General features: G+C 41.2%; 1 protein-coding gene across 1 annotated transcript in view; it reads left to right on the top strand.

Moving 5' to 3' along the window:
• Nucleotides 1–27505, top strand: part of SYCP2L (synaptonemal complex protein 2 like) — a 344080-nt gene that overhangs the window by 146895 nt on the left and 169680 nt on the right. Inside the window, exon 24 of the mRNA XM_075828429.1 lies at nucleotides 6332–6392. Within this exon, the coding sequence (XP_075684544.1) occupies nucleotides 6332–6392 (61 nt within the window). The remainder of the gene's footprint in view (nucleotides 1–6331; nucleotides 6393–27505) is intronic.

Genomic DNA, 27505 nt, shown 5'->3' with positions numbered 1-27505 from the left:
TTTACAAATGTTGGGTTCTTTTTTTCCTTTATTTGTTGAGAAAATGAAAAAATTTGCGCTAAAGCTACGTCTTATTGAAGAAAAAGGACTGTTTTTATTTTCACTGCCTAATTCTAATAAATTCTATGAAACATCTGTGGGGTCAAAATGCTCACTACACCCCTAGATGCATTCTTCAAGAGGTGTAGTTTCCTAAATGGAGTCCCTTTTTGGGCGTTTTCATTGTTTTGTCCCCTCAGGGGCTTTGCAAATGTGACCTGGCCTCCGCAAATCATTCCTGCTAAATGTGATCTCAAAAAGTCAAATAGTGCTCTTTCCCTTCTAAGCCCTGCCGTGTGTCCAAACAGCCGTTTATTACTACATGGGGGGTATTGTTTTACTCGGGAGAAATTGCTTTACAAATTTTGTGGTGCTTTTTCTCCTTTAGTCCTTCTGGAAATGAGAAAAAATTAGCTAAACCTACATTTTCTTTGAAAAAATGTAGATTATTATTTTCAGGGCCTACTTCCAATAATTTCTGCAAAAAAACTGTGGTGTCAAATCGCTCACTATACCCCTAGATAATTTCCTCAATGGGTGTTGTTTCCAAAATGGGGTCACTTGTGGGGGGTTTCCACTGTTTTGTCCCCTCAGGGGCTTTGTAAATGTAACATGGCCTCCGCAAACCATTCCTGCTAAATTTGAGTTCCAAAAGCCAAATGGCGCTCTTTCCCTTCTCAGCCTCGCCGTGTGTCCAAACAGCCGTTTATTACCACATGTGGGGTACTGTTTTACTCGGGAGAAATTTCTTTACAAATTTTATGGTGATTTTTCTCCTTTAGTCCTTGTGGAAATGAAAAAAAATTAGCTAAACCTACATTTTATTTGAAAAAATGTAGATTTTCATTTTCACAGCCTACTTGCAAAAATTTCTGCAAAAAACCTGTGGGGTCAAAATGCTCACTATACCCCTAGATAATTTCCTCAAGGGGTATAGTTTCCAAAATGGGGTCACTTGTTTGGGGTTTTCACTGTTTTGTCCCCTCAGGGGCTTTGTAAATGTGACATGGCCTCCGCAAACCATTCCTGCTAAATGTGAACTCCAAAAGCCAAATGGCGCTCTTTCCCTTCTCAGCCACGCCGTGTCTCCAAACAACCGTTTATTACCACATGTGAGGTATTGTTTTACTCGGGAGAAATTGCTTTACAAATTTTGCGGTGCTTTTTCTCCTTTAGTCCTTGTGGAAATGAGAAAAAAAATCGCTAAACCTACATTTTCTTTGAAGAAATGTTGATTTTAATTTTCACGGCCTACTTCCAATAATTTCTGTAAAAAACCTGTGCGGTGAAAATGCTCACTACACCCCTAGATAATTTCCTTGAGGTGTCTAGTTTCCCAGATGGGGTCACTTTTGGGGGATTTTGACTGTTTTGGCACCGCAAGAGCCCTTCAAACCTGACATGGTGCCTAAAATATATTCTAACAAAAATAAGGCCCCAAAATCCACTAGGTGCTCCTTTGCTTCTGAGGCCGGTGTTTCAGTCCAGTAGCACGCTACGGCCACATGTGGGATATTTCCTAAAACTGCAAAAACTGGGCAACAAATATTGAGTTGCATTTCTCTGGTAAAACCTTCTGTGTTATAAAAAAAATTGTATTAAAAATGTATTTCTGCAGAAAAATATGAAATTTGTAAATTTCACCTCTACTTTGCTTTAATTCCTGTGAAATGTTTAAAGGGTTAAGACATTTTCTAAATGCTGTTTTGAATACTTTGAGGGGTGAAGTTTTTAAAATGGGGTGACTTTTTTGGGGTTTCTAATATATAAGGCCCTCAAAACCACTTCACAACTGAACTGGCCCCTGTAAAAATAGCCTTTTGAAATTTTCTTGAAAATGTGAGAAATTGCTGCTAAAGTTCTAAGCCTTGTGAGGTCATAGAAAAATAAAAGGATGTTCAAAAAACGATGCCAATCTAAAGTAGACATATGGGGGATGTTAATTAGCAACAATTTTGTGTATTATAACTGCCTGTCTTACAAGCAGATACATTTAAATTGAGAAAAATGCTAATTTTTGCAATTTTTCGCTAAATTTTGGTGTTTTTCACAATTAAATACTGAACATATCGAGCAAATTTTGCCAGTAACATAAAGTCCAATGTGTCACGAGAAAACAATCTCAGAATCGCTTGGATAGGTGAAAGCATTCCGGAGTTATTACCACATAAAGTGACACATGTCAGATTTGAAAAATGAGGCTCTGTCAGGAAGGTCAAAAGTGGCTAAAGAGGGAAGGGGTTAAGCATCATTCTGCATCATTGTGTTTTGAGAGTGATGTGTTCTTTTTCCGTTGACGGAGCTGTGTGAGGGCTTGTTTTTTGTGGAACGAGCTGTAATTTTTATTGGTTCCATTGTGGGGTACAGGCGTTTTTGTTTTATATATCACTATTGATTCCTTTTTTTGGGAGACGAGGAAACCAAAAATCAGCAATTCTAGCACTGTTTTTATTTACGGTGTTCACTGTGCAGTATAAACAACATGTTAACTTTATTCTGTGGGTCGATACGATACGATTACAGCTGTACCAAATTGATATTTTTTTGTTTCACTACTTTCCCACAATAAAAATGCTCTACTAAATAAAAAAAATCATGCATGCACACGGCCGTGCCCATAATCACGACCCGCGATTGCGGGCGCAGGCCACAGCCCGAATTTTCGGCCAGTTCTCCCATACAAAGTATGGGTGCATGGCCAGTAAAACGCAAATGATAGGACATGTTCTATCTTTTGCGGTACAGTTCTATGGCACGGACACCTATACATAGTGATACGTAAAGGTGTCTGCAGCCAACAGAACTGAATGGGTCTGTAATTGCGGACCGTATTACGGTCCGCATTTACGCAGATTTTTTATGGTTGTGTTCATGGGGCCTTAATGCCGCCATTTTCTGACAGCCATAACTTTATTTTTCAGTTGATATCACTGTGGGAGGGCGTCTTTTTTGCGTGGCGAACTGTAGTTTTTGTGGGCACCATTTTGGAGTACTTTTGACTTTTTGATCACTTTATTAAAGGTGACCAAAAAAAGAAATTCTGTCCTTGTTTTTTATAAAAAAATTTTTAGTGTTCACTGTGCATTAAAAATAAAGTGATATTTTTGTAGTTCAGGCTGTTCCGAACGATGCCTATTATGTATGTTATTTTTTTATTGTTTTTCTTTTATAAAGGACTTGATGAGGGAAACATGGTGATTTTATAATTTTTTTTTACCTAAAACCTTTTATTTTTTTCTAAAACATGGTTTTTTTTTCTTGATTTTTTATTTTTTTATTTTTTACACTTTCCTAGGGACTTGAAGATCTGATCTTCTGATCCCGGTACAATACACTGCACTACTTATGTGGCGGGTGGAGGGCGGGGAGGTACAGAGAGAGCCCCCTCCCTCTGTCAAACCCTTCAATGCGGCGGACGACATTGACCGCCACATTGAAGGGGTTAAATGGCGGTGATCGGCGGTAACTGCCATCACCAACGTTGCAGCGGAATGTCAGCTGTATGTCACAGCTGACACCCGCTGAAGATGAAGCGCGCACATCACCTGTGCCCGCTTCATCTTCATGACGGGTCAGGTACGTGATTGAGCTAAGTAACTTATTCCGACGTACCAGACCCATCATTTTGTGGGAAGGGGTTAAATAAGCCCCACCAGAGATGTCTCAAATGCTTTTTTAGTCTTTTTCAGACTTGATACTTATTACTGGGTCCTTTAACCGCTTCCCGACCAGCCCAGGTAGATTAACGGACTGCAGCGCTGGTCCTTGTGCCTGCAGTCCGTTAGTCTACGTGTGCTCCTAACAGAGCGCACAGGCATTCCCCTATGCCCGGCATCTCCAAGTAGCAGCCTTAGTACGGAGGGAAGACATCGGATGGAATCACTGCCGAGATCCCCGCCGATTAACCATTTAAATGTGGCGGTCAGTTGCTTCGGCAACCGGAGGCCTAACAAAGGCCTCGGTGTCTGCCATATACAGAAGGCGATTAGGAATAAAATTAAAAATCGCCCTTTTTCCCCTTTTATAAAGTCCTTTATTAGTAGAAAAAAATATATAAATGATGCATAATTGGTATCCTCGTCTGTAATGGCCTGAACTATAAAAATATAATGTTATTTATCCTGCACGGTAAACGCCGTAAAAATACAATACCAGAATCGTTATTTTTAGTTACTTCGGCCCCCAAAATTTTTAATAATCAAAAAGTGTCTTGTACCCACAGATGGTACCAATAATTTGTTGTGCCAAAAACAATACCTTACACAGCTTTCTTGATGGAAAAATAAAAAAGTTATGGTTCTTGGAATATGGTGACACAAAAACGAAATAATTTTTTTAAAACCGTGATTTTATCCTGCAAACACCATAAAACATAAAAAAATCTATACATATGGTATCGCCGTAATCACATCGACCCGCAGAATAAATGAAATGTTATTTATAGCCCACGGTTAACGCCGTAAAAATAACCAGAAAATAACATTAGACGTTTTCACGGCCTAATTCCACTAAATTCAGCAAAAAAGCTGGGATCAAAATGCTCACTATACCCCCTAGATAAACTCTTCTAGGGCTGCAGTTTCTGAAATGGGGTCACTTTTGGGGGGGTTTCCATAGTTTTTGGTCCCTCAGGGGCTTTGCAAATTCGAGATTGCACCCGAAATCTAATTCAGCCGAATTTGAACTCCAGAAGCCAAATGGCGCTCCTTCCCTTCTGAGCCCTGCGGTGTGTCCAAACAGCCGTTTGTTACCACATATGACATATTGCCGTAATCAGGAGAAATTGCTTTTCAAATGTTTGTGTTTTTTCTGCATTATGTCTTGTAAAAATTGAGAATTTCTACGTTTTATTGGAAAAATATGTAGATTTCTTTTTCTCGGTCTAATTCCACTAAATTCAGCAAAAAAAACTGTGGGGTCAAAATGCTCACTATACCCCAGGATAAATTCCTTGAGGTGTGTAGTTTGCCAAATGGTGACTTATTGTGGTGTTCCACTGTTTTGTCCCCACAAGACCTCTTCAAACGTGACATGGTGCCGAAAATATATTCTAATAAAAAGGAGGTCCACGAGGTGCTCCTTTGTTCTGAGGCCTGTGTTTCAGTCCATTACCACGCTAGGGCCACATGTGGGATATTTCTAAAAACTGCAGAATCTGGGCAATAAATATTGAGTTGTGTTTCTCTGGTCAAACCTTCAGTGTTAAAGAAAAAAATGGATTAAAATGGATTTTCTAGAAAAAATAAAAATAAAAATTATTTTATAAATTTCACCTTCACTTTGCTTTAATTCCTGTGAAACACCTAAAAGGTTAAACGTTCTAGAATTCTGTTTTGAAAACTTTAAGAGGTGCAGTTTTGGGTGACTTATGGGAGTCTCTAATAAATAAGGCCCTTACAGACACTTCAGAACTGAACTGGTCCACAAAAAAGGTAGGTGTTGGAAATTTTTTTGAAAATTAGAGAAATTGCTTCTAAAGTTCTAAGCCTTGTAACGTCCTGGAAAAATAAGTGTTCAAAAAATAATGCCAACATGCTAAGTATTTTGTGTAGTATTACTGTCTGTTTTACAATCAGATATATTTAAATTTAGAAAAATGCTAATTTTTGCACATTTTCTTCGTTTTGTTGTTTTTCACAAATAAATACTGACTTTATCAACAATTTTTCCCACTAACTTAAAGTACAATATGTCGTGAGAAAACCGTCTCGGAATCGCTTGGATAGGTAAAAGCATTCTAAAGTTATCACCGCATGAAGTGACACATGTCAGATTTGAAAAAATCAGCTGCGTCCACAAGGCCAAAACAGGCTGTGTCCTGAAGGGGTTAATGAATAAGGAAGCTACCATTTTGTTGAAGCAAATTTCGCAAAATCTTTTTTTAAAGTGTTAGGGTATGTTCACACGAGGGCATTACGTCCATAATTGACGGACGTATTTCGGCCGCAAGTACCGGACCGAACACAGTGCAGGGAGCCGGGCTCCTAGCATCATACTTATGTACGACGCTAGGAGTCCCTGCCTCGCTGCCGGACAACTGTCTCGTACTGAAAACATGATTACAGTACGGGACAGTAGTTCCACAGTGGCAGGGACTCCTAGCGTCGTACATAAGTATGATGCTAGGAGCCCGACTCCCTGCACTGTGTTCGGTCCGGTACTTGCGGCCGAAATACGTCCGTCAATTACGAACGTAATGCCCTCGTGTGAACATACCCTTAGATTTACGTAGAAACCATTTAAAACATAATTATGAATGTTTTTTTTGTTTTTTTTTACTTCATAAACACAGGAAGACGGATACCCCGAATCGGCCTAGAACACGATCTTGCCACGATTCCGGCACGAAACAGGTTTTTTGTTTTTTGCTTTTTTTTGTAATGTCATAGTATGCTGTACTTTTTACCTACTTTGATTCATATATACTGTAGTGGAGGATAAATTGTTCTAGCTGTATATTTTTATTTTCTCTTTCCAACTGTTGAGTAGGTTCAGATTGGCAGTTCTTATTGAACTTGATCAATCGTTGTTTTTTTGTTTAACCACTTCCGGGCCGCCCATAGACTATAAACGTCCGGGCGGTCCGCAATTAACTCTGCAGGGCCGTTCCACAACGTCCTGCAGAGTTAGCAGGTTTGCCGTTCCCCGGCGGCCTTTAGCTCCGAGATACAGCTGTCTCTAGACAGCTGTATCATGGAACATTAACCGGAGACCACTCAGCGTGGTCTCCGGCCATGTGATCGTTGTGACAACCTGTCAAAACGATCACATTGCTCCGAACAGTAGCGCTTACGCGCCGACTGTTAGGAGCTCCGTGATACAGCTGTCTAGAGACAGCTGTATCATGGAGCTTTCACCCGGAGACCACTCAGCGTGGTCTCAGGTCGTGTGATCGTTGTGCAGCGATCAGATTGCTCCGAACAGCAGCGCTTACCCACCAACGGTAAGGTATGTGAACGCCGTGACAGCCTGTCACAGCGATCACGTGTGTTCCGACGGTAAGGAGCTCCATGATACAGATGTCTAGACAGCTGTATCACCGAGCATCAGAGTGGTGTGCAGACTACCAGAGAGGGAGGAGAATAATGGAATGTAAAACACACACACACACACACGCAAACACACCTTTTTTTTTCAATAAAATTTTTCTCTATAAATAAATTTGTCCATCTGCTACACGGCGACTTCGGCCACGCACGACACAGGTCAACCGGCCAAAGATCGCTATGTCTGGTAGCCTACATTGCATGTAATAAAAGTCAATGTGTTTGTGTCGCAACGCGCAAGTTGCCACGACCTGACAGTTGCAAGAAATCCAAACTGTCGTGTTGCAGTTCGCAACAAAACCACATTGACTTTCATTACTTGCGGTGTAGGCTATGGGACATGGCGATCTTTGGTCGGACAACCTGTACACGGAGTATTTTGTAGGCAGAAAAAAATCTGCCTGCACTTTTTTGCCGTGTTTTTCGCCTGAGGGCATTGAGGAACGCGGCCGTGAAACGCTTTTTCTGCCTCCCAGCCATCCGGGAAAAAAACAACAATTTCGGCTGTATATTGGTATCCGCACCAAAAAAATCTGTGTGAATTTGGCGTTAAGGTGACGTTAGATGTGGCGGATTCATTGCAAATTTTACCTGCGGATTTGCGCAGGCAAAGTCTGCAGTAGATTACAGTACAAGGCAAGTAGATGAGATTTTACAAAACTCATCTGCATGCTGCAGACATTTTACACGGCAGATTTTCAAATCTTTGATCTGTCGTTAAATTAACCCCTTAGTGCACCAGGACGCACCGGTACGTCCTGCATTGAAGTGCTTTAAGCCACAGGGACGTACCGGTGCGTCCTGGCTAAAAACTGTCACCCTGTCAAAGGACAAGGTGACAGAATTGTGCCGTCAACTGTTTGACAGTTGATCGGCACAGTAAGACGGCAGGGGACCATTCACAGCGGTCTCCTGCCGGCGATCTCTGTGATTGGTCAGTCAAAGCAGACTGATCAATCACAGCTCTATGACGTGTGTATGTGATGACGCTGGCTCAGAAGCTGAGCCAGCGTTATCACCGCCGGGAATCAGCTGTCCGACGCCCCTCTGCAACGGCCAGGACCGGAGCTAGGCTCCGATCCGACCATTTAACCCCTTCGATGCATCGATAAACGTGATCGATGCATCGAAGTGGCTTGTAGCCTGTCGTCAACCACGATGGTTGCCACGGGCGCGGGTGTCAGCTGTTTGTCACAGCTGACATCGTGCCCTAACGGCCAGGACCGGAGCGAGGCTCCGATCCGGCCGATTAACCCCTTAGATGCAGCGATCGCTGCATCTAAGTGATTAGATCGTACCCTATGGTTGCTAATAACAACCATCGGCACCCGCGAGTGTTCTGGTGGTTGCTATGGCAACCATAGCCTAAGAATCGCTTCCTAGTACGGAAGCCTATTAGGCCCCGCCGGGAGGCGAAGCCTAATAGGCTTGCTGTCAGTGAATAGCTGACAGCTCTAATACACTGCACTATGTAGGTAGTGCAGTGTATTAGAATAGCGATCAGGGCTTCATGCCTTCAAGCTCCCTAGTGGGACACAAAAAAAAAGTTAAAACAAGTTAATAAAAATGTTGTAAAAAAGTAAAAAAAAAATACGTTTCATGTTAAAAAACACTATAACAGCCTTTTTTCCTATAATAAGTCTTTTATTATAGGAAAAAACAAAAAACATAAAAAAAAGTACACATGTGGTATCCCCGCATCCGTAACGACCCAAACTATAAAAATATCACGCTATTTTACCCGTACGGTGAACACCGTAAAAAAAGATTAAATAAAAAAACTATTCCAGAATCGCTGTTTGTTAGTCACTATCCCTTGCAAAACTGAATAAAAAAAGGGATCTAAAAGTTGCATGTACCCCAAAATTATACCATTAAAAAACGCAGCCCGTCCCGCAAAAAACAAGCTCTCCCACCGCTTTTTTGATGGAAAAATAAAAAAGTTATGGCTCTCAGAATATGGTGACACCAAAAATAAATTATTTGAAACAAAAGTGATTTTATCGTGCAGACGCTGCAAAGCATAAGAAAAACTATATACATCTGGTATCACCGTAATCGTACCGACCCGCAGAATAACGTAAAATTGTCATTCATAGCGCATGGCGAACGACGAAAAAAAGAAATAATAAAAAACATCAGAATTGCAGGTTTTTGGTCACCTTGTTGGCCAAAAAAATTATCAAAAAAATCGCATGTACCCCAAAATGGTACCAATGAAATCTACAGATTGTCCCGCAACAAATAAGCCCTCACACTGCTCCGGTGGAGATAAAATAAAGACGTTTTGGCTCTCAGAATATGGCGATGCAAAATGTGCAGAGTGTCCAAAAGCGGATAAGATCGGGCGCCATTTATCAGTGCGACACTGGCCACACATCTGTGGATAATTATTTATTTACCCCATTATTATACCCTCTTATTATACCCCTGATGTTCTCCGCACAGCTTACATATGCCCCCACATCATAACTGAAACACCAGCAAAACCCCAAACAAAACAACTAGCGAGCAAAATCCACGCTCCAAAAGCCAAATGGCGCGCCCTGCAGCGTGCCCAAGCAGCAGTGTACATCCACATATATGGCATCGCCATACCCGGGAGAACCCGCTTAACAGTTTGAGGTATTTGTCTTCAGTGGCACGAACTGGGCACAAAATATTGTGCACTAAAATGGCACATACCTGTGGAAATTTTCACTTTGCACCATCCACTGAGCATTCATTTCTAATAGAAAAAAAAAAACCTGTGTGGTCAAAATGCCTTGAGGGGTGTAGTTTACAAAATGGGGGTCACTACTTGGGGGTTTGTTTTACTATTTGACCCCAGAGCCCTGCCATTGTGGGCTAATGCTGCGAAAATCACCAAAATAGGTCTCACATGCGCCTTTCACTCCTAAGCCCTGTCATATGTCCAGGCAAATGATAAATGCCTTGAGGGGTGTAGTTTACAAAATGGGGTCACTTTTCAGGGTTTTACACTTTACTCTACATTCTAAAACAATCTATGAAACACCTGTGGGATCAAAATGCTCAGTACACCCCTAGATGATTACCCTGAGGGGTAAAGTTTCCAAAATGGAGTCACTTCTCAGGGGTTTCTACTGTACGGATACTTCAGGGGCTCTGCAAATGCGACATGGCGCCCAAAAAACAATCAACCAAAATCTACATGCCAAGTAGCACTCCTGCCATTCTGAGCCCTTCGGTGTATCCAAGCAGCAGTTTATAACCACATATGGGGTATTGCCGTACTCGGGAGAAATTGCTTTACAATTGTTGGGGCGCTTTTTCTCCTTTATTCCTTGTGAAAATAAAAACAATTCAACATTTTAGTGGAAAGAATGTAGATTTTCATTTTCACTGCATAATCCCAATAATTCAGTAAAAAAACTGTGGGGTCAAAATGCTCACTAAACCGCTAGATAAATTCCACGAGGGGTATAGTTTCCCAAATGGGGTCACTTTTGCCGGGTTTGCACTATTTTGGCCCCTCAGGGGCTCTGCAAATGTGACATGGGGCCGCAAACCATTCCAGCAAAACTTGAGCTCCAAAAGTCAAATGGTGCTCCGTCCTTTCTAACTTCCGCCATGTGTCCAAACAGCAGTTTATTACCACATATGGGGTATTGCTGTGCTCAGAAGAGTTTGCTTTACAAATATTGGGGTGTTTTTTCTCCTTTATCTGTTGTAAAAATGAATAAATCTGAGCTTAAACTACATTTTATTAGAAAAAAATTTAGATTTTCAATTTCACGGCATAATTCCCATAAATTCAGCAAAAAACGTGTAGGGTCAAAATGCACACTACACCCCTAGAAAAATTCCTTGAGGGGTGTAGTTTCCAAAATGGGGTCACTTTTGGGGAGTTTCCAATGTTATGGTCCCTCCAGGGCTTTGCAAACACGACATGGCACCGAAAACCATTCCAGCAAAATCTGCGCTCCAAAATCGAAATGGCCCTCGTTCCCTTCTGAGCCCTGCCGTGGGTCCAAACAGCAGTTTATTACCACATATGGGGTATTTCCGTAATCGGGAGACATTGCTTTACAAATGTTGTGGTGCTTTTTCTCCTTTATTCCTTGTAAAAACTAAAACATCGTATGTTTTTTCAGAAAAAAAGTAGATTTTCATTTTCACAGACCAGTTCCAATAAATTTACCAAAAAACCTGTGGGCTAAAAATGCTAACTATACCTCTTGAAAAATTCCTTGAGGGGTGTAGTTTCCAAAATGGGGTCACTTTTGGGGGGTTTCCACTGTTTTGGCACCACAAGACCTCTTCAAACCTGACATGGTGCCTAAAATATATTGTAATAAAATAGAGGCCCCAAAATCCACTAGGTGCTCCTTTGCTTCTGAGGCCGGTATTTCAGTCCATTACCACACTAGGACCACATGTGGGATATTTCTAAAAATTGCAGAATCTGGGCAATAAATATTGAGTTGCGTTTCTCTGGTAAAACCTTAAGTGGTACAGAAAAAACTGTATTACAAATGAATTTAGTAAAAAAAAATTTTAAATTTGTAAATTTCACCTACTTTGCTTTATTTCCTGTGACATGCCTAAAGGGTTAAAAAAAATTCTGAATGTGGTTTTGAATACTTTGAGGGGTGCAGTTTTTAAAATGGGGTGTTTTATAGGGGGTTTCTAATATATAAGGCCCTCAAAGCCACTTCAGAACTGAACTGGTCCCTGAAAAAATAGCCTTTTGAAATTTTCTTGAAAATGCGAGAAATTGCTGCTAAAGCCCTGTGAGGTCATAGAAAAATAAAAGCACGTTCAAAAAAACGATGCAAATATAAAGTAGACATATGGGAAATGTTAACTAGTAAATATTTTGTGTGTTTTACAAGCAGATACATTACAATTTAGAAAAATGCAGATTTTTGCAAATTTTCTCTACATTTTAGTGTTTTTTACAAATAAATATTGAATTTAATGACAAAATTTTTTCAGTATCATAAAGTACAACATGTCACGAGAAAACAATCTCAGAATCGCTTGGATAGGCAAAAGCATTCCGGAGTTATTACCACATAAAGTGACACATGTCAGATTTGCAAAAATCGGCTGTGCCACAAGGCCAAAATAGGCTGTGTCCTTAAGGGGTTAATATCTTGGGGTCTACTTTCCATAAAATAATTATTTTTGGGGTGTCAAAGCCGTTTTCCAGTCCACAAAAAATGATGGCCTATCCTCAGTATAAGGCCCTATTCACACGACCGGGTTTCCCGGCCGTTTGATGGCCGTTCAAAAAACGTCCGTCAAACGGCCGCAGTAGGAACTATATACCCCAAATGGGGCTATTCACATGACCGATTTTTTTTAGACGGCACGGTAAACCGGGCCATCAAAAAAAATGGGACATGCCCTATTTTCGGCCGTTCTCCCGGGCCCCATAGAAGTCTATGGTGCCGGGTAATACACGGCCATCATTTGAATGAGTTCCAAGTGACGGCTGTGTCTTCCGTCGCTCGCGCTCTCTCCTCCTCCTCACAGTGCGAAGTGCATGTGAGGAGGGTGGTATTTTTTTGCTCGCTGTAGGAGCGGAATCACCAATCCCCGGCCACCGCTTCGGCAACACTGTGGCCGGGGATTGGGGATTCCGCTCCAGGAGAAGTCCCTGACTTCACTGTCTATTATATGGACACAGTGACATCAGGGACTTCTCATACCCAGCGCTATGGCCATGGTTTACGCTTCAGGAGAAGTCCCTGCCTTCACTGTCAATATATGGACAGTGAAGTGAGGACTTTTCCTGGAGCCGTCCCTCCTACAGGAAGGTAGGGGGGGTTCCATATATGGGGGTGACTATGTACAAGGGCGCCGTGTGGCGTTACCTACAGGGGGGGCGCCGTGTGGCGTTACCTACAGGGGGGGCGCCGTGTGGCGTTACCTACAGGGGGGGTGCCGTGTGGCGTTACCTACAGGGGGGGCGCCGTGTGGCGTTACCTACAGGGGGGGGCGCCGTGCGGCATTACCTACAGGGGGGGCGCCGTGTGGCGTTACCTACAGGGGGGGCGCCGTGCGGCATTACCTACAGGGGGGCGCCGTGTGGCATTACCTACCGTTGGGGGCGCCGTGTGGCATTACCTACCGGGGGGGGGCGGCGCCGTGTGGCATTACCTACCGGGGGGGGCGCCGTGTGGCATTACCTACCTGGAGGGGGTGCCGCCGTGTGGCGTTACCTACCGTTAAAAATGGAAACATGGCCCAGAACAGACGCAAAACGGCAGTTTTTATCGGCCGACACTCGGACCTTGTCGTATGAATAGAGCCTTAGCCATTGATTATATATAGTAGAGGGTGGTGGCCTGTCTCCCCGCTGACCCGCCGATCGGCTGTTTTGAAGGGGCTGCGACGCTCGTACCATCGTCGCTTCCCATTAATTTCCTTTACTGCACACACTGAATCGCGGACACAGTTGTAGCGGCGGTTCACAGTATTACAGTATACACTTGAATGGGAGAAGGCTGTAATACTGTGAACCGCCGCTACAAGTGCGTCTGCGATTTAGTGTGAGCAGTAAAGGAAATTAAGGGGAAGCAGCGCTCGTATAAGCACTGTGGCCCCCTTCAAAACAGCCGATCGGGGCTGTCGGTCAGATATTGATGGCTTATCCTGAGGATAGGCCATCAGTTTTTGTGGACTGGAAACGCCACGATGTCTGTAATCGTAATGGTGTCAGCGAACCAGCTTTAGATATTTTTTCTCTAAAAGCCAGTTTGCGCACCATTCATTGTAAGCGCCACCTTGCGCACAGCGTGTAAGAAATGCACACATATTTGGTATCGTAGAAGTTGCCAAATATGTATTCAGGTGTGTTTGCCCAGTGGCATGCACCAGATGTAAAAAATAATAATTACCTAAATGCACACATTCACATTTTTTTCAACTTTATTTACCATTTTTGCTTCCATATTTTAAAAAAAAGTTAAATATAGCTATTATTTTTTTTACACAATATGGAAGCCCAATATGTTCTGAGAAAAACAAGACCAAATACATGTAGGTTGGAAAAATAAAAGAACAACAATTTGCTTTTAAATTGGCACATGGCTAAAACTTAAAAATGGGCCTGGTCAGGAAGGGGGGTAAATCACCTGATCAGGAAGTGGTTAACCACTCCACCATAGAGGTATTTTGGTTAAATTTATTAGGGTACATGCTAAGATGAAATAAACACATTATCAATCTGTGGGGTAGTAAGATGAATTTGTTAAGCTTAAAATCTTAACTTGTGATGTTACTCTAATTATGCAACTTGCTAAACAACGGCCATACCATTTCTTACATGGAAGGTAAGGAACTCTAACAAACCTAGTCTCGTATATTATTTGTATTCTTCAAACGCCTCATGGCAAGAACATATTTTAATGCTTTTGGTTTTGTGGGTTTGGGTTTGTTCATATCGGAGCCTTGGCCGCAGAGCCGGTGCTCTTGAATGTGGGAGAATATCGTGGCAGTTAGTGCTTTCACATTCTGGAGCTGACCTTGGGAAACACTGACAATTAAACATAGAGCCTGCTGAAGGGGAATACAGAAAAATGCATCATACATGTGAAACTGAGGTAAAAAAAACAAACACTGTTATTACACAAATCACAGCCTGTTCTAAAAAAAAAAAAAAACTTAAACTGAAATTATAAAAGCTGTATGGATATGCAATAAAAAAATAAATTAACTACTTTTACTAATAAATTTGTCTCTTTATGGTTAGACTAAAAATAAACCCTAATTTAGTCTGATCCTGAACTCATGTGTTAGGTTATCAAGAAGCAGGGGACAGATGGGAGAGAGTAAGGGTATGTTCACACGAGGGTGTCCGTTACGGCTGAAATTACGGGGATGTTTCAGCCTGAAAACATCCCCGTAATTTCAGCCGTAACGGCATGTGCAGGCGCTTGAACGCCGCGTCAATTACGGGCGTAATTGGCGCTGCTATTCATTGGAGTCAATGAATAACGGCTCCAATTACGGCCAAAGAAGTGACAGGTCACTTCTTTGACGCGGGCGTCTATTTACGCGCCGTCTTTTGACAGCGGCGCGTAAATATACGCCTCGTGTGAACAGACAAACGTCTGCCCATTGCTTTCAATGGGCAGATGTTTGTCAACGCTATTGAGGCGCTATTTTCAGACGTAATTCGGGGCAAAAACGCCCGAATTACGTCCGTAAATAGGCCGTGTGAACATACCCTAAAGCTCTGTTTACACTAGCATTGAGAGCCTCTGTTAGGGGTTCCGTCGGCCATTAGATATTTTTGATTGCAAAGATAGTGCAGTTCTTGCTGTCAAAACTACTAGAACCTAATAAGTCAAATGGGGTTTATTAACCCCTTCCCGCTCCTTGACGTACTATTACGTCATGGCAGCTGTATCGTTCGCGCTCCATGCCGTAATAGTACGTCTCGGGAGTAACGGCCGTTTCGGCCGTCCTCCCGACACATACAGGAGCTGTGACAGCTGCTGTCTTGTTCAGCAGCTGTCACAGCTCCTACAGCGGGGACCGATCGCTATGTCCCCGCTGATTAACCCCTTAAACCCGCGTTCTATAGAGATCGCGGCTTTTTAGGGGTTAAGCTGCCATCGCCGGCCTGCTACGTGATAGCGGCCGGCGATGGTGACTATGGCAACCGGACACCAAACAATGGCGTCCGGCTATGCCATAGACGGAAGCCTAGTGGGTCCTGACAACGTCAGGACCCACTATGCTTGCTGTCAGTGAGTAGCTGACAGTTCTAATACACTGCACTACGCATGTAGTGCAGTGTATTAGAATAGCGATCAGGGCCTCCTGCCCTCATGTCCCCTAGTGGGACAAAGTAATAAAGTAAAAAAAAAGTAAAAAAAAGATGTGTAAAAATAAGAAAATAAAAGATTTAAAAGTAATAAAAGTAAAAATCCCCCCTTTTCCCTTATCAGTCCTTTATTATTAATAAAAATATATAAACAAACAAATAAACTATACATAATTGGTATCGCCGCGTCCGTAACGGCCTGAACTACAAAATTATTTCATTATTTATCCCGCACGATGAACGCCGTAAAATAATAATAAACCGTACCACAATCACAATTCTTTGGTCACTTCACCTCCCAAAAAATGGAATAAAAATAGATCAAAAAGTCGCATGTACCGAAAAATGGTACTGATCGAAACTACAGTTCGTTACGCAAAAAATAAGTCCTCGCACGGCTTTATTGATTGGAAAATAAAAACGTTATGGCTCTTAGAATAAGGTAACACAAAAAGTGAATGATTGTTTACAAAACGTATTTTATTGTGCAAACGCCATAAGACATAAAAAAAACTATAAACATCTGGTATCGCCGTAATCGTATCGCCCCGCAGAATAAAGTGAATGTCATTTATAGCGCACGGTGAATGCTGTAAAAAAACAGTAGTAGAATTGCTGTTTTTTAGTCACCACACCACCTAAAAATAGAATAAAAACTGATCAAAAAGCCGCATTCACCCCAAGAAAACTACAATGCATTCCTCAAGGGGTCTAGTTTCCAAATTGGGGTCACTTTTGGGGGGTTCCCAATGTTTTGGCACCACAAGACCTCTTCAAACCGGACATGGTGCCTAATAAAAAAGAGGCCTCAAAATCCACTAGGTGCTCCTTTGCGTCGGAGGCCAGTGCTTCAGTCCATTACCGCACTAGGGCCACATGTGGGATATTTCTAAAAACTGCAGAATCTGGGCAATACGTATTAAGTTGCGTTTCTCTGATCAAACCTTTTGTGTTATAAAAAAAATGGTATAAACAGGATTTTCTGACAAAAAAAAAAATGTACATTTCACCTCTACTTTGCTCTAAATTTTTGTGAAACACCTAAAGGGTTCATAAACTTTCTAAATGCTGTTGTGAATACTTTGAGGGGTCTAGTTTCTAAAATGGGGTGTTTCATAGGGGTTTCTAATATATGGGCCCCTCAAAGCAACTTCAGAACTGAACTGGAACCTAAAAAAATAAATAAATGAGGCAATACTTTGCTTCTTACATTATACTGATAATGAGCCATGCCCACACCGAGATGACCCCCAGTTTTGAGCGTTTATATAAATTGAGACCCCTATTAGACCGTTTCAGTGCCCGGTTTTCCCAAGAATACACCCCCGAGAAGTGTATTTCTATTGATGAGTCCCTGGTACATTTTAAAGGGAGGGTTCAATTCCGCGAGTACCTGCCGGGTAAGAGGGCAAGGTATGGCGTGAAGATGTATAAGCTTCGAGAGTGCATCAGGGTATACCTACAGGTTTAGGATATATGAAGGAAAGGCCACCCCCAAACCAGACTGCATCCTGGACTACAATAGGTACATGGGAGGGATGGACTTGTCAGATCAAGTCCTGAAGCCCTACAGCGCCATGCGGTGTGGTATAAGAAGCTGGCCGGGCACATCATACAGATGGCTTTGTACAATGCGTACGTGCTACGTCGATGTGCAGGCCAGACGGGAACTTTCCTGGAATTTCAAGAGGTGATTATCAAGAACCTAATCTTTAGGGACCAAGAAGGGGGGGCACCCAGTACTTCTGGAAGCGGGGCCACACGCATCGTACCAGGGCGGCAACACTTTCCAGGGGAAGTTCCCCAAACTGGCAAGAAGGGAAAAAGTCAAAAGAGGTGCAAAGTCTGCTATAAGAGGGGGATAAGGGAGGACACAATATATCAATGTGACACGTGTCCCGAATAACCAGAGCTCTGTATGAAAGTGTTTTAAAATTTATCATACATCCCTTGGTTTATAATTTACCCCAATTTTACTTACCCTGATGCCCTCCGCACAGCTTATCCCCCCTCGTCTTTCCCCTCTGAGCCCTGCTGTGTGCCCAGGCAGCTGATAATAGCCACATGTATTGCCATACCCGGGAGAACCCACATTACAGTTTATGGGGTGTAGGTCTCCGGTCAAAATGCTCACTACACCTCTAGATGAATGCCTTAAGGGTGTAGTTTTTAAAACGGGGTCACTTCTTGCGGGTTTCAACTGTACTCGTACCTCAGGTGCTTCTGCATACATGACTTCGCACTAGAAAATCCCCAGTAGGCCAAATGGTGGTCCTTTCCTTCTGAGCCCTCCCATGGGCCCAAACGGTAGCTTATCACAACAAATGGGGTATTGCGGCCCTCAGAACAAATTGCGCAACAGAATGGGGTATTTTGTTTCTTGTGAAAATAAGAATTTTTGAGCTAAAATGACATATTATTGGAAAAAATATATATTTATTTAATTCCCAGCCCAATTCAAATAAGTTCTGTGAAGAAACTATGGGGTCTAAATGGTCACATTACCCATAAATGAATTCCTTGAGGGGTGTAGTTTCCAAAATGGGGTCACTTTTGGTGGGTTTCCATTGCTTTGATACCCCTGAGGCTCTGCAAATGCGACATGGCACCCGAAAACCAATCCAGCAAAATCTGGACTCCAACAAACATATAGCGCTCCTTTCCTTCTGAGCCCTCCCATGGGCCCAAACGGCAGTTTATCACCACAAATGGGGTATTGCCACACTAAGGACAAATTGGGCAACCAAATGGGGTATTTTGTTCCCTGTGAAAATAAGAAATTTTGATCACAAATGACATTTTATTGGAAAAAATGACATTTTTTTCATTTCACATCCCAATTCAAATACGTGCTGTGAAAAAACTGTGCGGTCAAAATGGTAACAACAACCATAAATGAATTCCTTGAGGGGTGTAGTTTCCAAAATGGGGTCACTATTGGGGGATTCCTACTGTTTTGGCACCTCAACACCTCTTCAAACCTGGCATGCTGCCTAAAATATATTCTAATAAAAAAAGAGGACTCAAAATGCACTAGGTGCTTCTTTGCTTCTAGGGCTTGTGTTTTAGTCCACGTGCGCAGTAGGGCCACATGTGGGACATTTCTAAAAACTGCAGAATCTGGACAATACATATTTAGTAGTGTTTCTCTGGTAAAACCTTCTGTGTTACAGAAAAAAAAATGAATAAATTTGAAATTCAGCAAGAAAAATGAAATTTGCAAATGTCACCTCCACTTTGCTTTAATTCCTGTGAAATGCCTGAAGGGTTAAAAAACTTTCTAAATGCTGTTTTGAATACTTTGAGGGGTCTAGTTTTTAAAATGGGGTGTTTTATCAGGGTTTCTAATACATAGGCCCCTCAAAGCCACTTCAGAACTGAACAGGTACCTTAAATAAAAGGCATTTGACATTTTCTTAAAAATATGAGAAATTGCTGTTTATGTTCTAAGCCTTGTAACGTCCAAGAAAAATAAAAGAATGTTCAAAAAACGATGCCAATCTAAAGTAGACATATGGGAAATGTGAACTAGTAACTATTTTGGGTGGTATAACCGTCTGTTTTACAAGCAGATGCATTTAAATTCAGAAAAATGCTATTTTTTCAAAATTTTCTCTAAATTTTGCAATTTTTCACCAATAAACACTGAATATATCGACCAAATTTTACCACGAACATGAAGCCCAATGTGTCACGAGAAAACAATCTCAGAATCGCTTGGGTAGGTTTAAGCATTCCCACGTTATTACCACATAAAGTGAAATATGTCAGATTTGAAAAATGGGCTCTGAGCCTTAAGGCCAAAACTAGGCTGCGTCCTTAAGGGGTTAACATCAGTGTCTATATAATTATCAGTGTCTATTTGGATCCATCATGATCATGGCACTAGTGTGAACAGACTGCCGGACCAGTACACACAGGGTTTGTTTGCTAACAAAGGTAAAAATCTGCATAGGAGCAGTAAATACAAAATTGTACGATATTAAACTTTTCGCTGCCAGGGGTTTCTAGACATTTTGCACCTCTGGTAGCCAGGATAATTTTGACTTTTTTTGGCGTGCACATAGAAGGCCTGGAAAATGCATGTTAAACCCCCATACCCATATATTGTCTGGAAATAGACACATAGCACAGTGCAATGCCACTCAGCACTTTAAACACATAGGCGCGGTTTAATTCAATTCTGCGTCTGTGTAATTTTTTGTAAAAAAAAAAATGCATAAAAAATAGTTTGCGTCTAAATATCACCCAAGCAGAAAATAAGACCCCTCCACACCCTTATATATTTTGGTCACTCTGACTATTATATTCCCACCCACCTAATTAAAGAAATCTCTAAGGGCGTTGTTTCTACCCTTTAAAACGGTTTCCTGTTGTACCGTAGAGATTACATTGTTTTGCGTTGTAAATCTCGCTGGGAGGAAGCTATAGGTAACCTAAACTTCACATGACTGGGATTAAATCCTTGCTGTTCCGGCCCAGGTTTCCCTCAGATACCTTAACCCCTTCCCGTTGTCTCACTTTATGTGGTAATAACTTCGGAATGCTTTTACCTATCCAAGCGATTCTGAGACTGTTTTCTTGTGACGCATTGGACTTTATGTTACTGGCAAAATGTGCTCGATACATTTAGTATTTAATTGTGAAAAACACAAACATTTTGCTAAAAATATTAGCATTTTTCTAAATTTAAATGTATCTGCTTGTAATACAGGCAGTTATGCTACACAAAATTGTTGCTAATGAACATCCCCATATGTCTACTTTAGATTGGCATAGATTTTTGAACATCCTTTTATTTTCCTTGGATGTTACGAGGCTTAGAACTTTAGCAGCAATTTCTCACATTTTCAAAAATATTTCAAAAAGGCTATTTTTTTCAGCGACCAGTTCAGTTGTGAAGTGGCTTTGAGGGCTTAATATATTAGAAACCCCCAATAAGTCACCCCATTTTAAAAACTACACCCCTCAAATTATATAAGCACCTGCTCACTCGCCTTCATCAGCGTTTCTGACCTGGCTGTGTCCATTTGTAAGTATGGCCTTTTTTCGGTGTTTTTGCTTAAATGTCCTTGTTTTTATCTGTTTTGTCTGTACATCAGGAGCTTTTCGCTCCAGTTAGGGACTCGCAAGTCTGGGGATCCTTGTCGTGGATTGCGAGCTTGCGTCCTTTTGGCCAAAATGATCACTAATACCCCAGGTATTTTTCATTATTACTTATATTCGCTTCTTTTGGACACAGCCAGGTCTTTGATGCTGGGAGAGCATGGTGTGTTGTTGTTTGGCCTAGCAAGCAGGGTAGCCCGCTCTATGAATTATCAAGGCGTCACAAATAGGCTTCTACCTGGCTAGACACGTTGCGCCTCATGACTTACACACTATCCCTCCATGTTTCACACACTTGCATCCCATTATTCATTTTTTAGGCACTTTACTCATTACTGCCCCCTATATTTCACTTACATTATTACACTTGCACATACACTATTCATTTATTATTTCTTACTACACATCCCATGCACCACATACCACTCCCCTCAAGACTAGTGGGAGTGGCTACTATTATTTAAAGCACCTGCTCACTCGCCTTCATCAGCGTTTCTGACCTGGCTGTGTCCATTTGTAAGTATGGCCTTTTTTCGGTGTTTTTGCTTAAATGTCCTTGTTTTTATCTGTTTTACCCCTCAAATTATTCAAAACCGCATTTAGAAAGGGTCTTAACCCTTTAGGCATTTCACAGGAATTAAAGCAAAGTAGTTTTTTGCAGAAATTCATTTTTAATCCATTTTTTGTTGTAACACAGAAGGTTTTACCAGAGAAACGCCACTCAATATTTATTGCCCATATTTTTCAGTTTTAGGAAATATCCCACATGTGGCCCTAGTATGCTACTGGACTGACACATAGGCCTCTGAAGCAAAGGACCACCTAGTGGATTTTGGGCCTCCTTTTTATTAGAATATATTGTAGGCACCATGCCAAGTTTGAAGAGCTCTTGCAGTGCCAAAACAGTGGAAACCCTGCCACAAGTGACCCCATTTTGGAAACTACACCCCTTGAGAAAATTATCTAGGGGTATAGTGAGCATTTTGACCCTACAGGTTTTTTGCAGAAATTATTAGAAGTAGGCTGTGAAAATGAACATCTATATTTTTTCTAAGAAAAAGTAGGTTTAGCTAGTTTTTTTTTTTCCATTTCCACAAGGACTAAAGGAGAAAAAGCACCACATTGTTTGTAAACCAATTTCTCCCGAGTAAAACAATACCCCATATATGGTCAAACTGCGGTTTGGACACACGGTAGGGCTCAGAAGGGAAAGAGCACCATTTGAATTTTGGAATGGTTTCTGGGCGCCATGTCGCATTGGCTGAGCCCCTGTAGTACTAGTTTAGTGGAAACACTCCAAAAGTGACTCCATTTGGGAAACTACACCCCTTGAGGAATCATCTAGGGGTATAGTGAGAATTTTTGACCCCCAAAGTTTTTTTTGTGAATTAATTAGAATTAAGCTGTGAAAATGAAAAAAAAAATTTTTCCCCAATAAGATGTAGACTTAGATCAACATTTTTCTTTTTTTTTTTTTTATCAAATCTGTTTTTATTGGTATATAGTACAGTTAACACATAACAAACATTACACAGCATTACATATTTCTTTAACAACACTAGACATTTTCTGTCATTTGGTCTCTCAAAATAAATGCCATTTATTACAACCACAGTGTGTACTTTATGCAATTCAGTTCAAAGCGTATCAGTAACACCTTTAATCGTACATTTAGAAATACGCCAAATGATGACATAGAAAATAATTAAACATCAAACATCAAGAAGGGGGAAACCCCAAACGTGGGGAGAGGGTTGGTAATAAGGACAGCTTTTGGAAGTAGGTAAGGAGGGGGGGGGGGGGGTGAATGAATGAGTGTCAGTTATACCCTATAATTTAAAAAACTATATGTATTATAGATTTATATGATTATCAAACTATAAAATTATAAAATTGGCCGGCTTAAGTTATCTCTACGCTGAATCCACGGAGACCACATCTTCAAAAACCTCTCGTAGGTGTTTTCCACTCTATTGGATAGTTCTTCCATACGACAGATTTGGTTAACCTTATCTACCCAGTTCCCTACTGTAGGGGCAGTGGTTTGCAACCAATGCAGAGGTATTAATATTTTTGCAGCTGCTAATAAGTGCGTATGCAATTGCTTTTTTAACATTTTTCATTTTAACAAGGACTAAATAAGAAAAAACCTCAACATTTGTAAAGAAATTTCTCCCGAGTATGGTAACACCCCATATGTGGTTATAAACTGCTGTTTACATATTGGGGCGGGGTCAGAAGAAAAGGAGTGGTATTTGTCTTTTGGAGCCTAAATTTTGCTGGATTGGTTTACGGACACCATGTCTCATTCGCAAAGCCCCTGATGTAACAAAAAAAAGTGACCCCATTTTAGAAACTACACGCGTAAAGACATTTATCAAGGGGTGAATTGAGAATTAAGACCCACAGTTGTTTTTCAGAAATTAATACGCAGTGGATGATGCAAAGGGAAAATTGCAATTTTTCCAGTGATCTGCCTATTCACCACTATGGTGTGCCCAGCTTGTCCAACTGGAGAATTTGACTCCATAAATTGTTAAGCGGGTTCTCCCGGGTATGATAATGCCTTACCTGTGGATGTAAACTGCTGTTTGGGCACACCGTAGGGCTAAGAAGGGAAAGACTGCCATTTGGAGCATGGATTTGGATTGGTAGTAGTTTGTTTGGAGTTTTATTGGTATTCTAGTTTACATATGCCCCCACATTATAAGCTGTGCGGAGTACATCCGGGTATAATAAGAGGGTATAATAATGGGGTAAATAATACAATTATCCATAGATGTGTGGTACGCTGTGAAGCAATCCGTTGTGCGCAGGCTGATGTCGCACTGATAAACGGTTTTCTTTTTTATCCCCCTTTTGTAACACTCTCTACCTTTTTGGGGTCTTTTTCTTCTTTTGTAGTTAGGGAAATTTTGCCGGGAAAGTGTTGCGCTGGTATAATACGAGCGAGGGCCACTTCCAGCGCATGTGCTTTGTCCCATCCCTTTTTTGTTTATTTTTTTTTTTTTTTATAAATTCTCTTTTATTAAGGATATTAACATATAAAACAACAATTAACAACATTCCATACATCCATCGTAATAACATTCTTACGATGAAGCAGGTTACAAGAATCAAAATATCTTTAGTAAGATTGTCTCTGAGCGAAAGGGATAATACCCGACATATCTTCATGAAATATATTGTGAAAGAAAAAACAGGTATGCATTCCAGGTCAAATATCAGTAACCTACTGTGTGCTTACAGTAACACAAAATATAGGAAAGAAAATAATAATACATAAAAGGATAGATACAAAACAAAAATATACATTCATATACAGTCTCCCTGGTGGCGGCAAAATTATGTAATGTCAGCACTTTGCTACGTCCCTGGTCTCATCCGTCAAAATAAATCCAGTATCATGGTGTAGAAATTATTCATCCCGTAGTCCCCACATATTAATTTAGTTTACCTTAGTACAACAGGGCTTCCAGAGTTGTTTCTGGAAAATTTTTCTAGATATTGCTTCCATGGTTGCCATATCTTAAGAAAGCTGTCCCTTGTGAAAGTATTCCAGCCTACCAACTCCTCAAGTCTATATAGTTGATGCATTTTAGACCACCAGACCTCTATCGTAGGGGGGTCTGTTTTCCTCCAATACAAGGGAATTAGAAGTTTTGCAGTGGCCACCAGATAAGTTATCAAATTCTTTTTCGAAGGCGTAAAATCTTTCACTGGTAACCACAACAGAACCAACTCTGGAGTTAACCGGATATTATGTCCTGTTATCTTTCCTATAGCTATTTCCACCTCCTTCCAAAAATTCTTAATTTTAGGGCAGGACCACCATATGTGTGCATGCGTCCCTGTCTCCAGGCCACATCTCCAACAAACGTCCGTGCTAACTAGATGTATTCTATAAAGATAAGCAGGTGTCCTATACCATCTCGTCACCAGTTTATACGAATTTTCCTGATACCTCACACATCTAGAGAACCCGTGAGCATAAGAGAGTATCGTATCAATCTCCATTTGCGAGAATATGGACCCAGCTCTACCTCCCATTCTCTAATGAAATGTGGTTTAGATGGAGCTCGTTGTAGGAGGAGACCAGAATATATCTTAGACAGAGGCTTAGTCGGGGTATTGGGTAAGAGAATAATTTTCAAGCCACGTGGGATCCGGATATGAGCCTAGGTTAGCTGACAAAAATTTACGACATACCGATTTAAAATTAAGTTGGTGTAGAAAGGGGACTTTAACCTTATGAGTGCGAGAATTCGGGTCATTTCCCCTAAGTCTTGTCCTAAGAACATCCAATTCAGGTATAACTGCTACACCTAAAATCTCCGCTACTTTATAAGTTTTAAGTGTCTGCCACATTGAAGAACTCATACTATGCGTTTTATTTACATAATGTGGTAAAACAGCCAATGGAGCCAATGAAGAAAGATTTCCACTAGACATGGCCAAAGCGCCCGATTTCTGGCAAACTTTAAGCATTCCTCTAGTCAATACACTAACCAGTGCCTTTGGTGGAGGTAATGGTAATTTCACCCACAGCAAATGAGCCAAATCCTCCGAGAGGAGTGCTCTTTCCATGTCCAGATGAAGAGCTCCTATAGACAAATTAGCTAATTGTGACCATCTAGACAACTGGACCGCTTCATAGTATGTCTTTAAATCAGGCAATGCCATTCCCCCTTGCTTTTTTTTAAGAGTGAGGAGCCGATAAGCCAACCTGGGGTGTTTATCCTTCCACAAGAACTTAACAAAAAGACTCCTGAAACTGTTGAAAAAGCTATTTGGCATCTCAATAGGTAGACTCTGCAGCATATACAGGATCTGTGGGAGCACATAAGTCGCCAATAAATTTTTCCGTCCTATCCAAGAGATATAAGGTATGTTCAATTGAGAAATATATCTATGAATCTTGGAGAGAAGGGGTTTAAAATTAAGTTCGAAGAGTTGGGATACATCCGCAGAAATCATTATCCCCAAGTATTTAATAGCCTGTGAAGGCCATTTAAAGGGCGACATAGATTTCAGAACCAAGAGCTGACCATCCGGTACATTAATGCTCAAAGCCTCCGACTTATCGTAATTAATCTTAAAGTTAGAAATCTCTCCAAATTCATTAAAGACGTCTATTATTTTTGGAAAGGCCTCAAGTGGATTTGTAATCAACAATAGCAAATCATCCGCGAAGGCTGCCAGTTTATGATTATGACTCCCCATCTTCAATCCTTCAATCTCAACGGTCTGTCTTAATTTCGCCAATAATGTCTCCATCACCATACAGAACAGAGACGGGGACAAGGGGCAACCTTGGCGTGTTCCATTTGTAATAGAAAAATAGTCTGACAAAGAACCGTTCACTTGAATTCTAGCAGATGGGGAAGTATATAGAGAAAATATAGCCTCAATAAACACAGGAGGAAAATTAAATTTAAGTAAGGTAGCTCTCATGTACTCCCAACAGACCCTATCAAATGCCTTCTCTGCATCAGTACCAAGTAGAACCATAGAGTGCCCCCGACGCCTTATTTGACATATTGCATGCAGCACCCTGCTCACATTGTGCCTACCTTCCCTACCCTTCACAAATCCCACCTGTTCTTCATTAATTAGCTTCGGCAATATTGGTTGAATGCGAAGAGAAAGAATTTTAGCCCACCACTTCACATCACAGTTCAAGAGCGAAATAGGTCTGTAGCTCCCACAGCATTCTAGATCCTTTCCCTCTTTAGGAAGAATAGTTATAAAAGCTTCCAATGCTTGCTTAGGTAATGAAGCTCCCTTCATCAGAGAATTACATACTTCCACAAACTTCGGTACTAATTGCTGACTACATTTTTTGTAGTATGAAATAGGTAGACCATCTGGCCCCGGGCTTTTTCCAGACGGTATCGAATGCAATACTTTCTCAACCTCCTCTTTAGTAATAGGCGCCAGGAGCTCCCCACAGTCCAACTCAGAGAGGCCAGGAACCTTGATAGAATCTAAAAAACTCCTTATTTTGCTAGTCTTCTCCTGTGGTGTCAACCCCAAGTCCCCAACCGGGTTTCCCAGATTATACAGTGAGGAGTAGAAGGATTGAAAAGTCTTTGCTATAAGCGGAGTGGTAGTCACTCTTGCTCCTTTGTCATCTTTTATAGTCTCAATAAATGTTTTGGACTGTTTTTGACGGATCAAACGTGTCATTAATTTGGAGCCTTTGTCTCCATGAAGATACATGTGACTTTGAGCCGCCAAAAAAGCCTTAGCCGCCTTTACATTCAAATGGTCCTTAAGTTCCTGACGTAATTGACTTAATTTCCTATAATCCTCAGACGAGTTAGAATTTTTATGTGATACTTCCATTTGAGATATCTTATGAAGTAAGTCTAAAATTTGAGCATTCCTTTGTTTTTTAACCCGTGAGGACAGGGCAATAAGTTCTCCCCTCATAAAGGCTTTTTGCGTCTCCCAAAGAATTGGCCTGGAGATTTGCGGAGTATCATTAAAGCCATAAAATTCCTCTATT

Source organism: Rhinoderma darwinii, chromosome 5, assembly GCF_050947455.1.
Source record: "Rhinoderma darwinii isolate aRhiDar2 chromosome 5, aRhiDar2.hap1, whole genome shotgun sequence".
In the NCBI taxonomy this organism is placed as follows: Eukaryota; Metazoa; Chordata; class Amphibia; order Anura; family Rhinodermatidae; genus Rhinoderma; species Rhinoderma darwinii.
The sequence above is the reverse complement of the archived record's forward strand: the minus strand, read 5'-3'. Positions and strand labels throughout refer to the sequence as shown.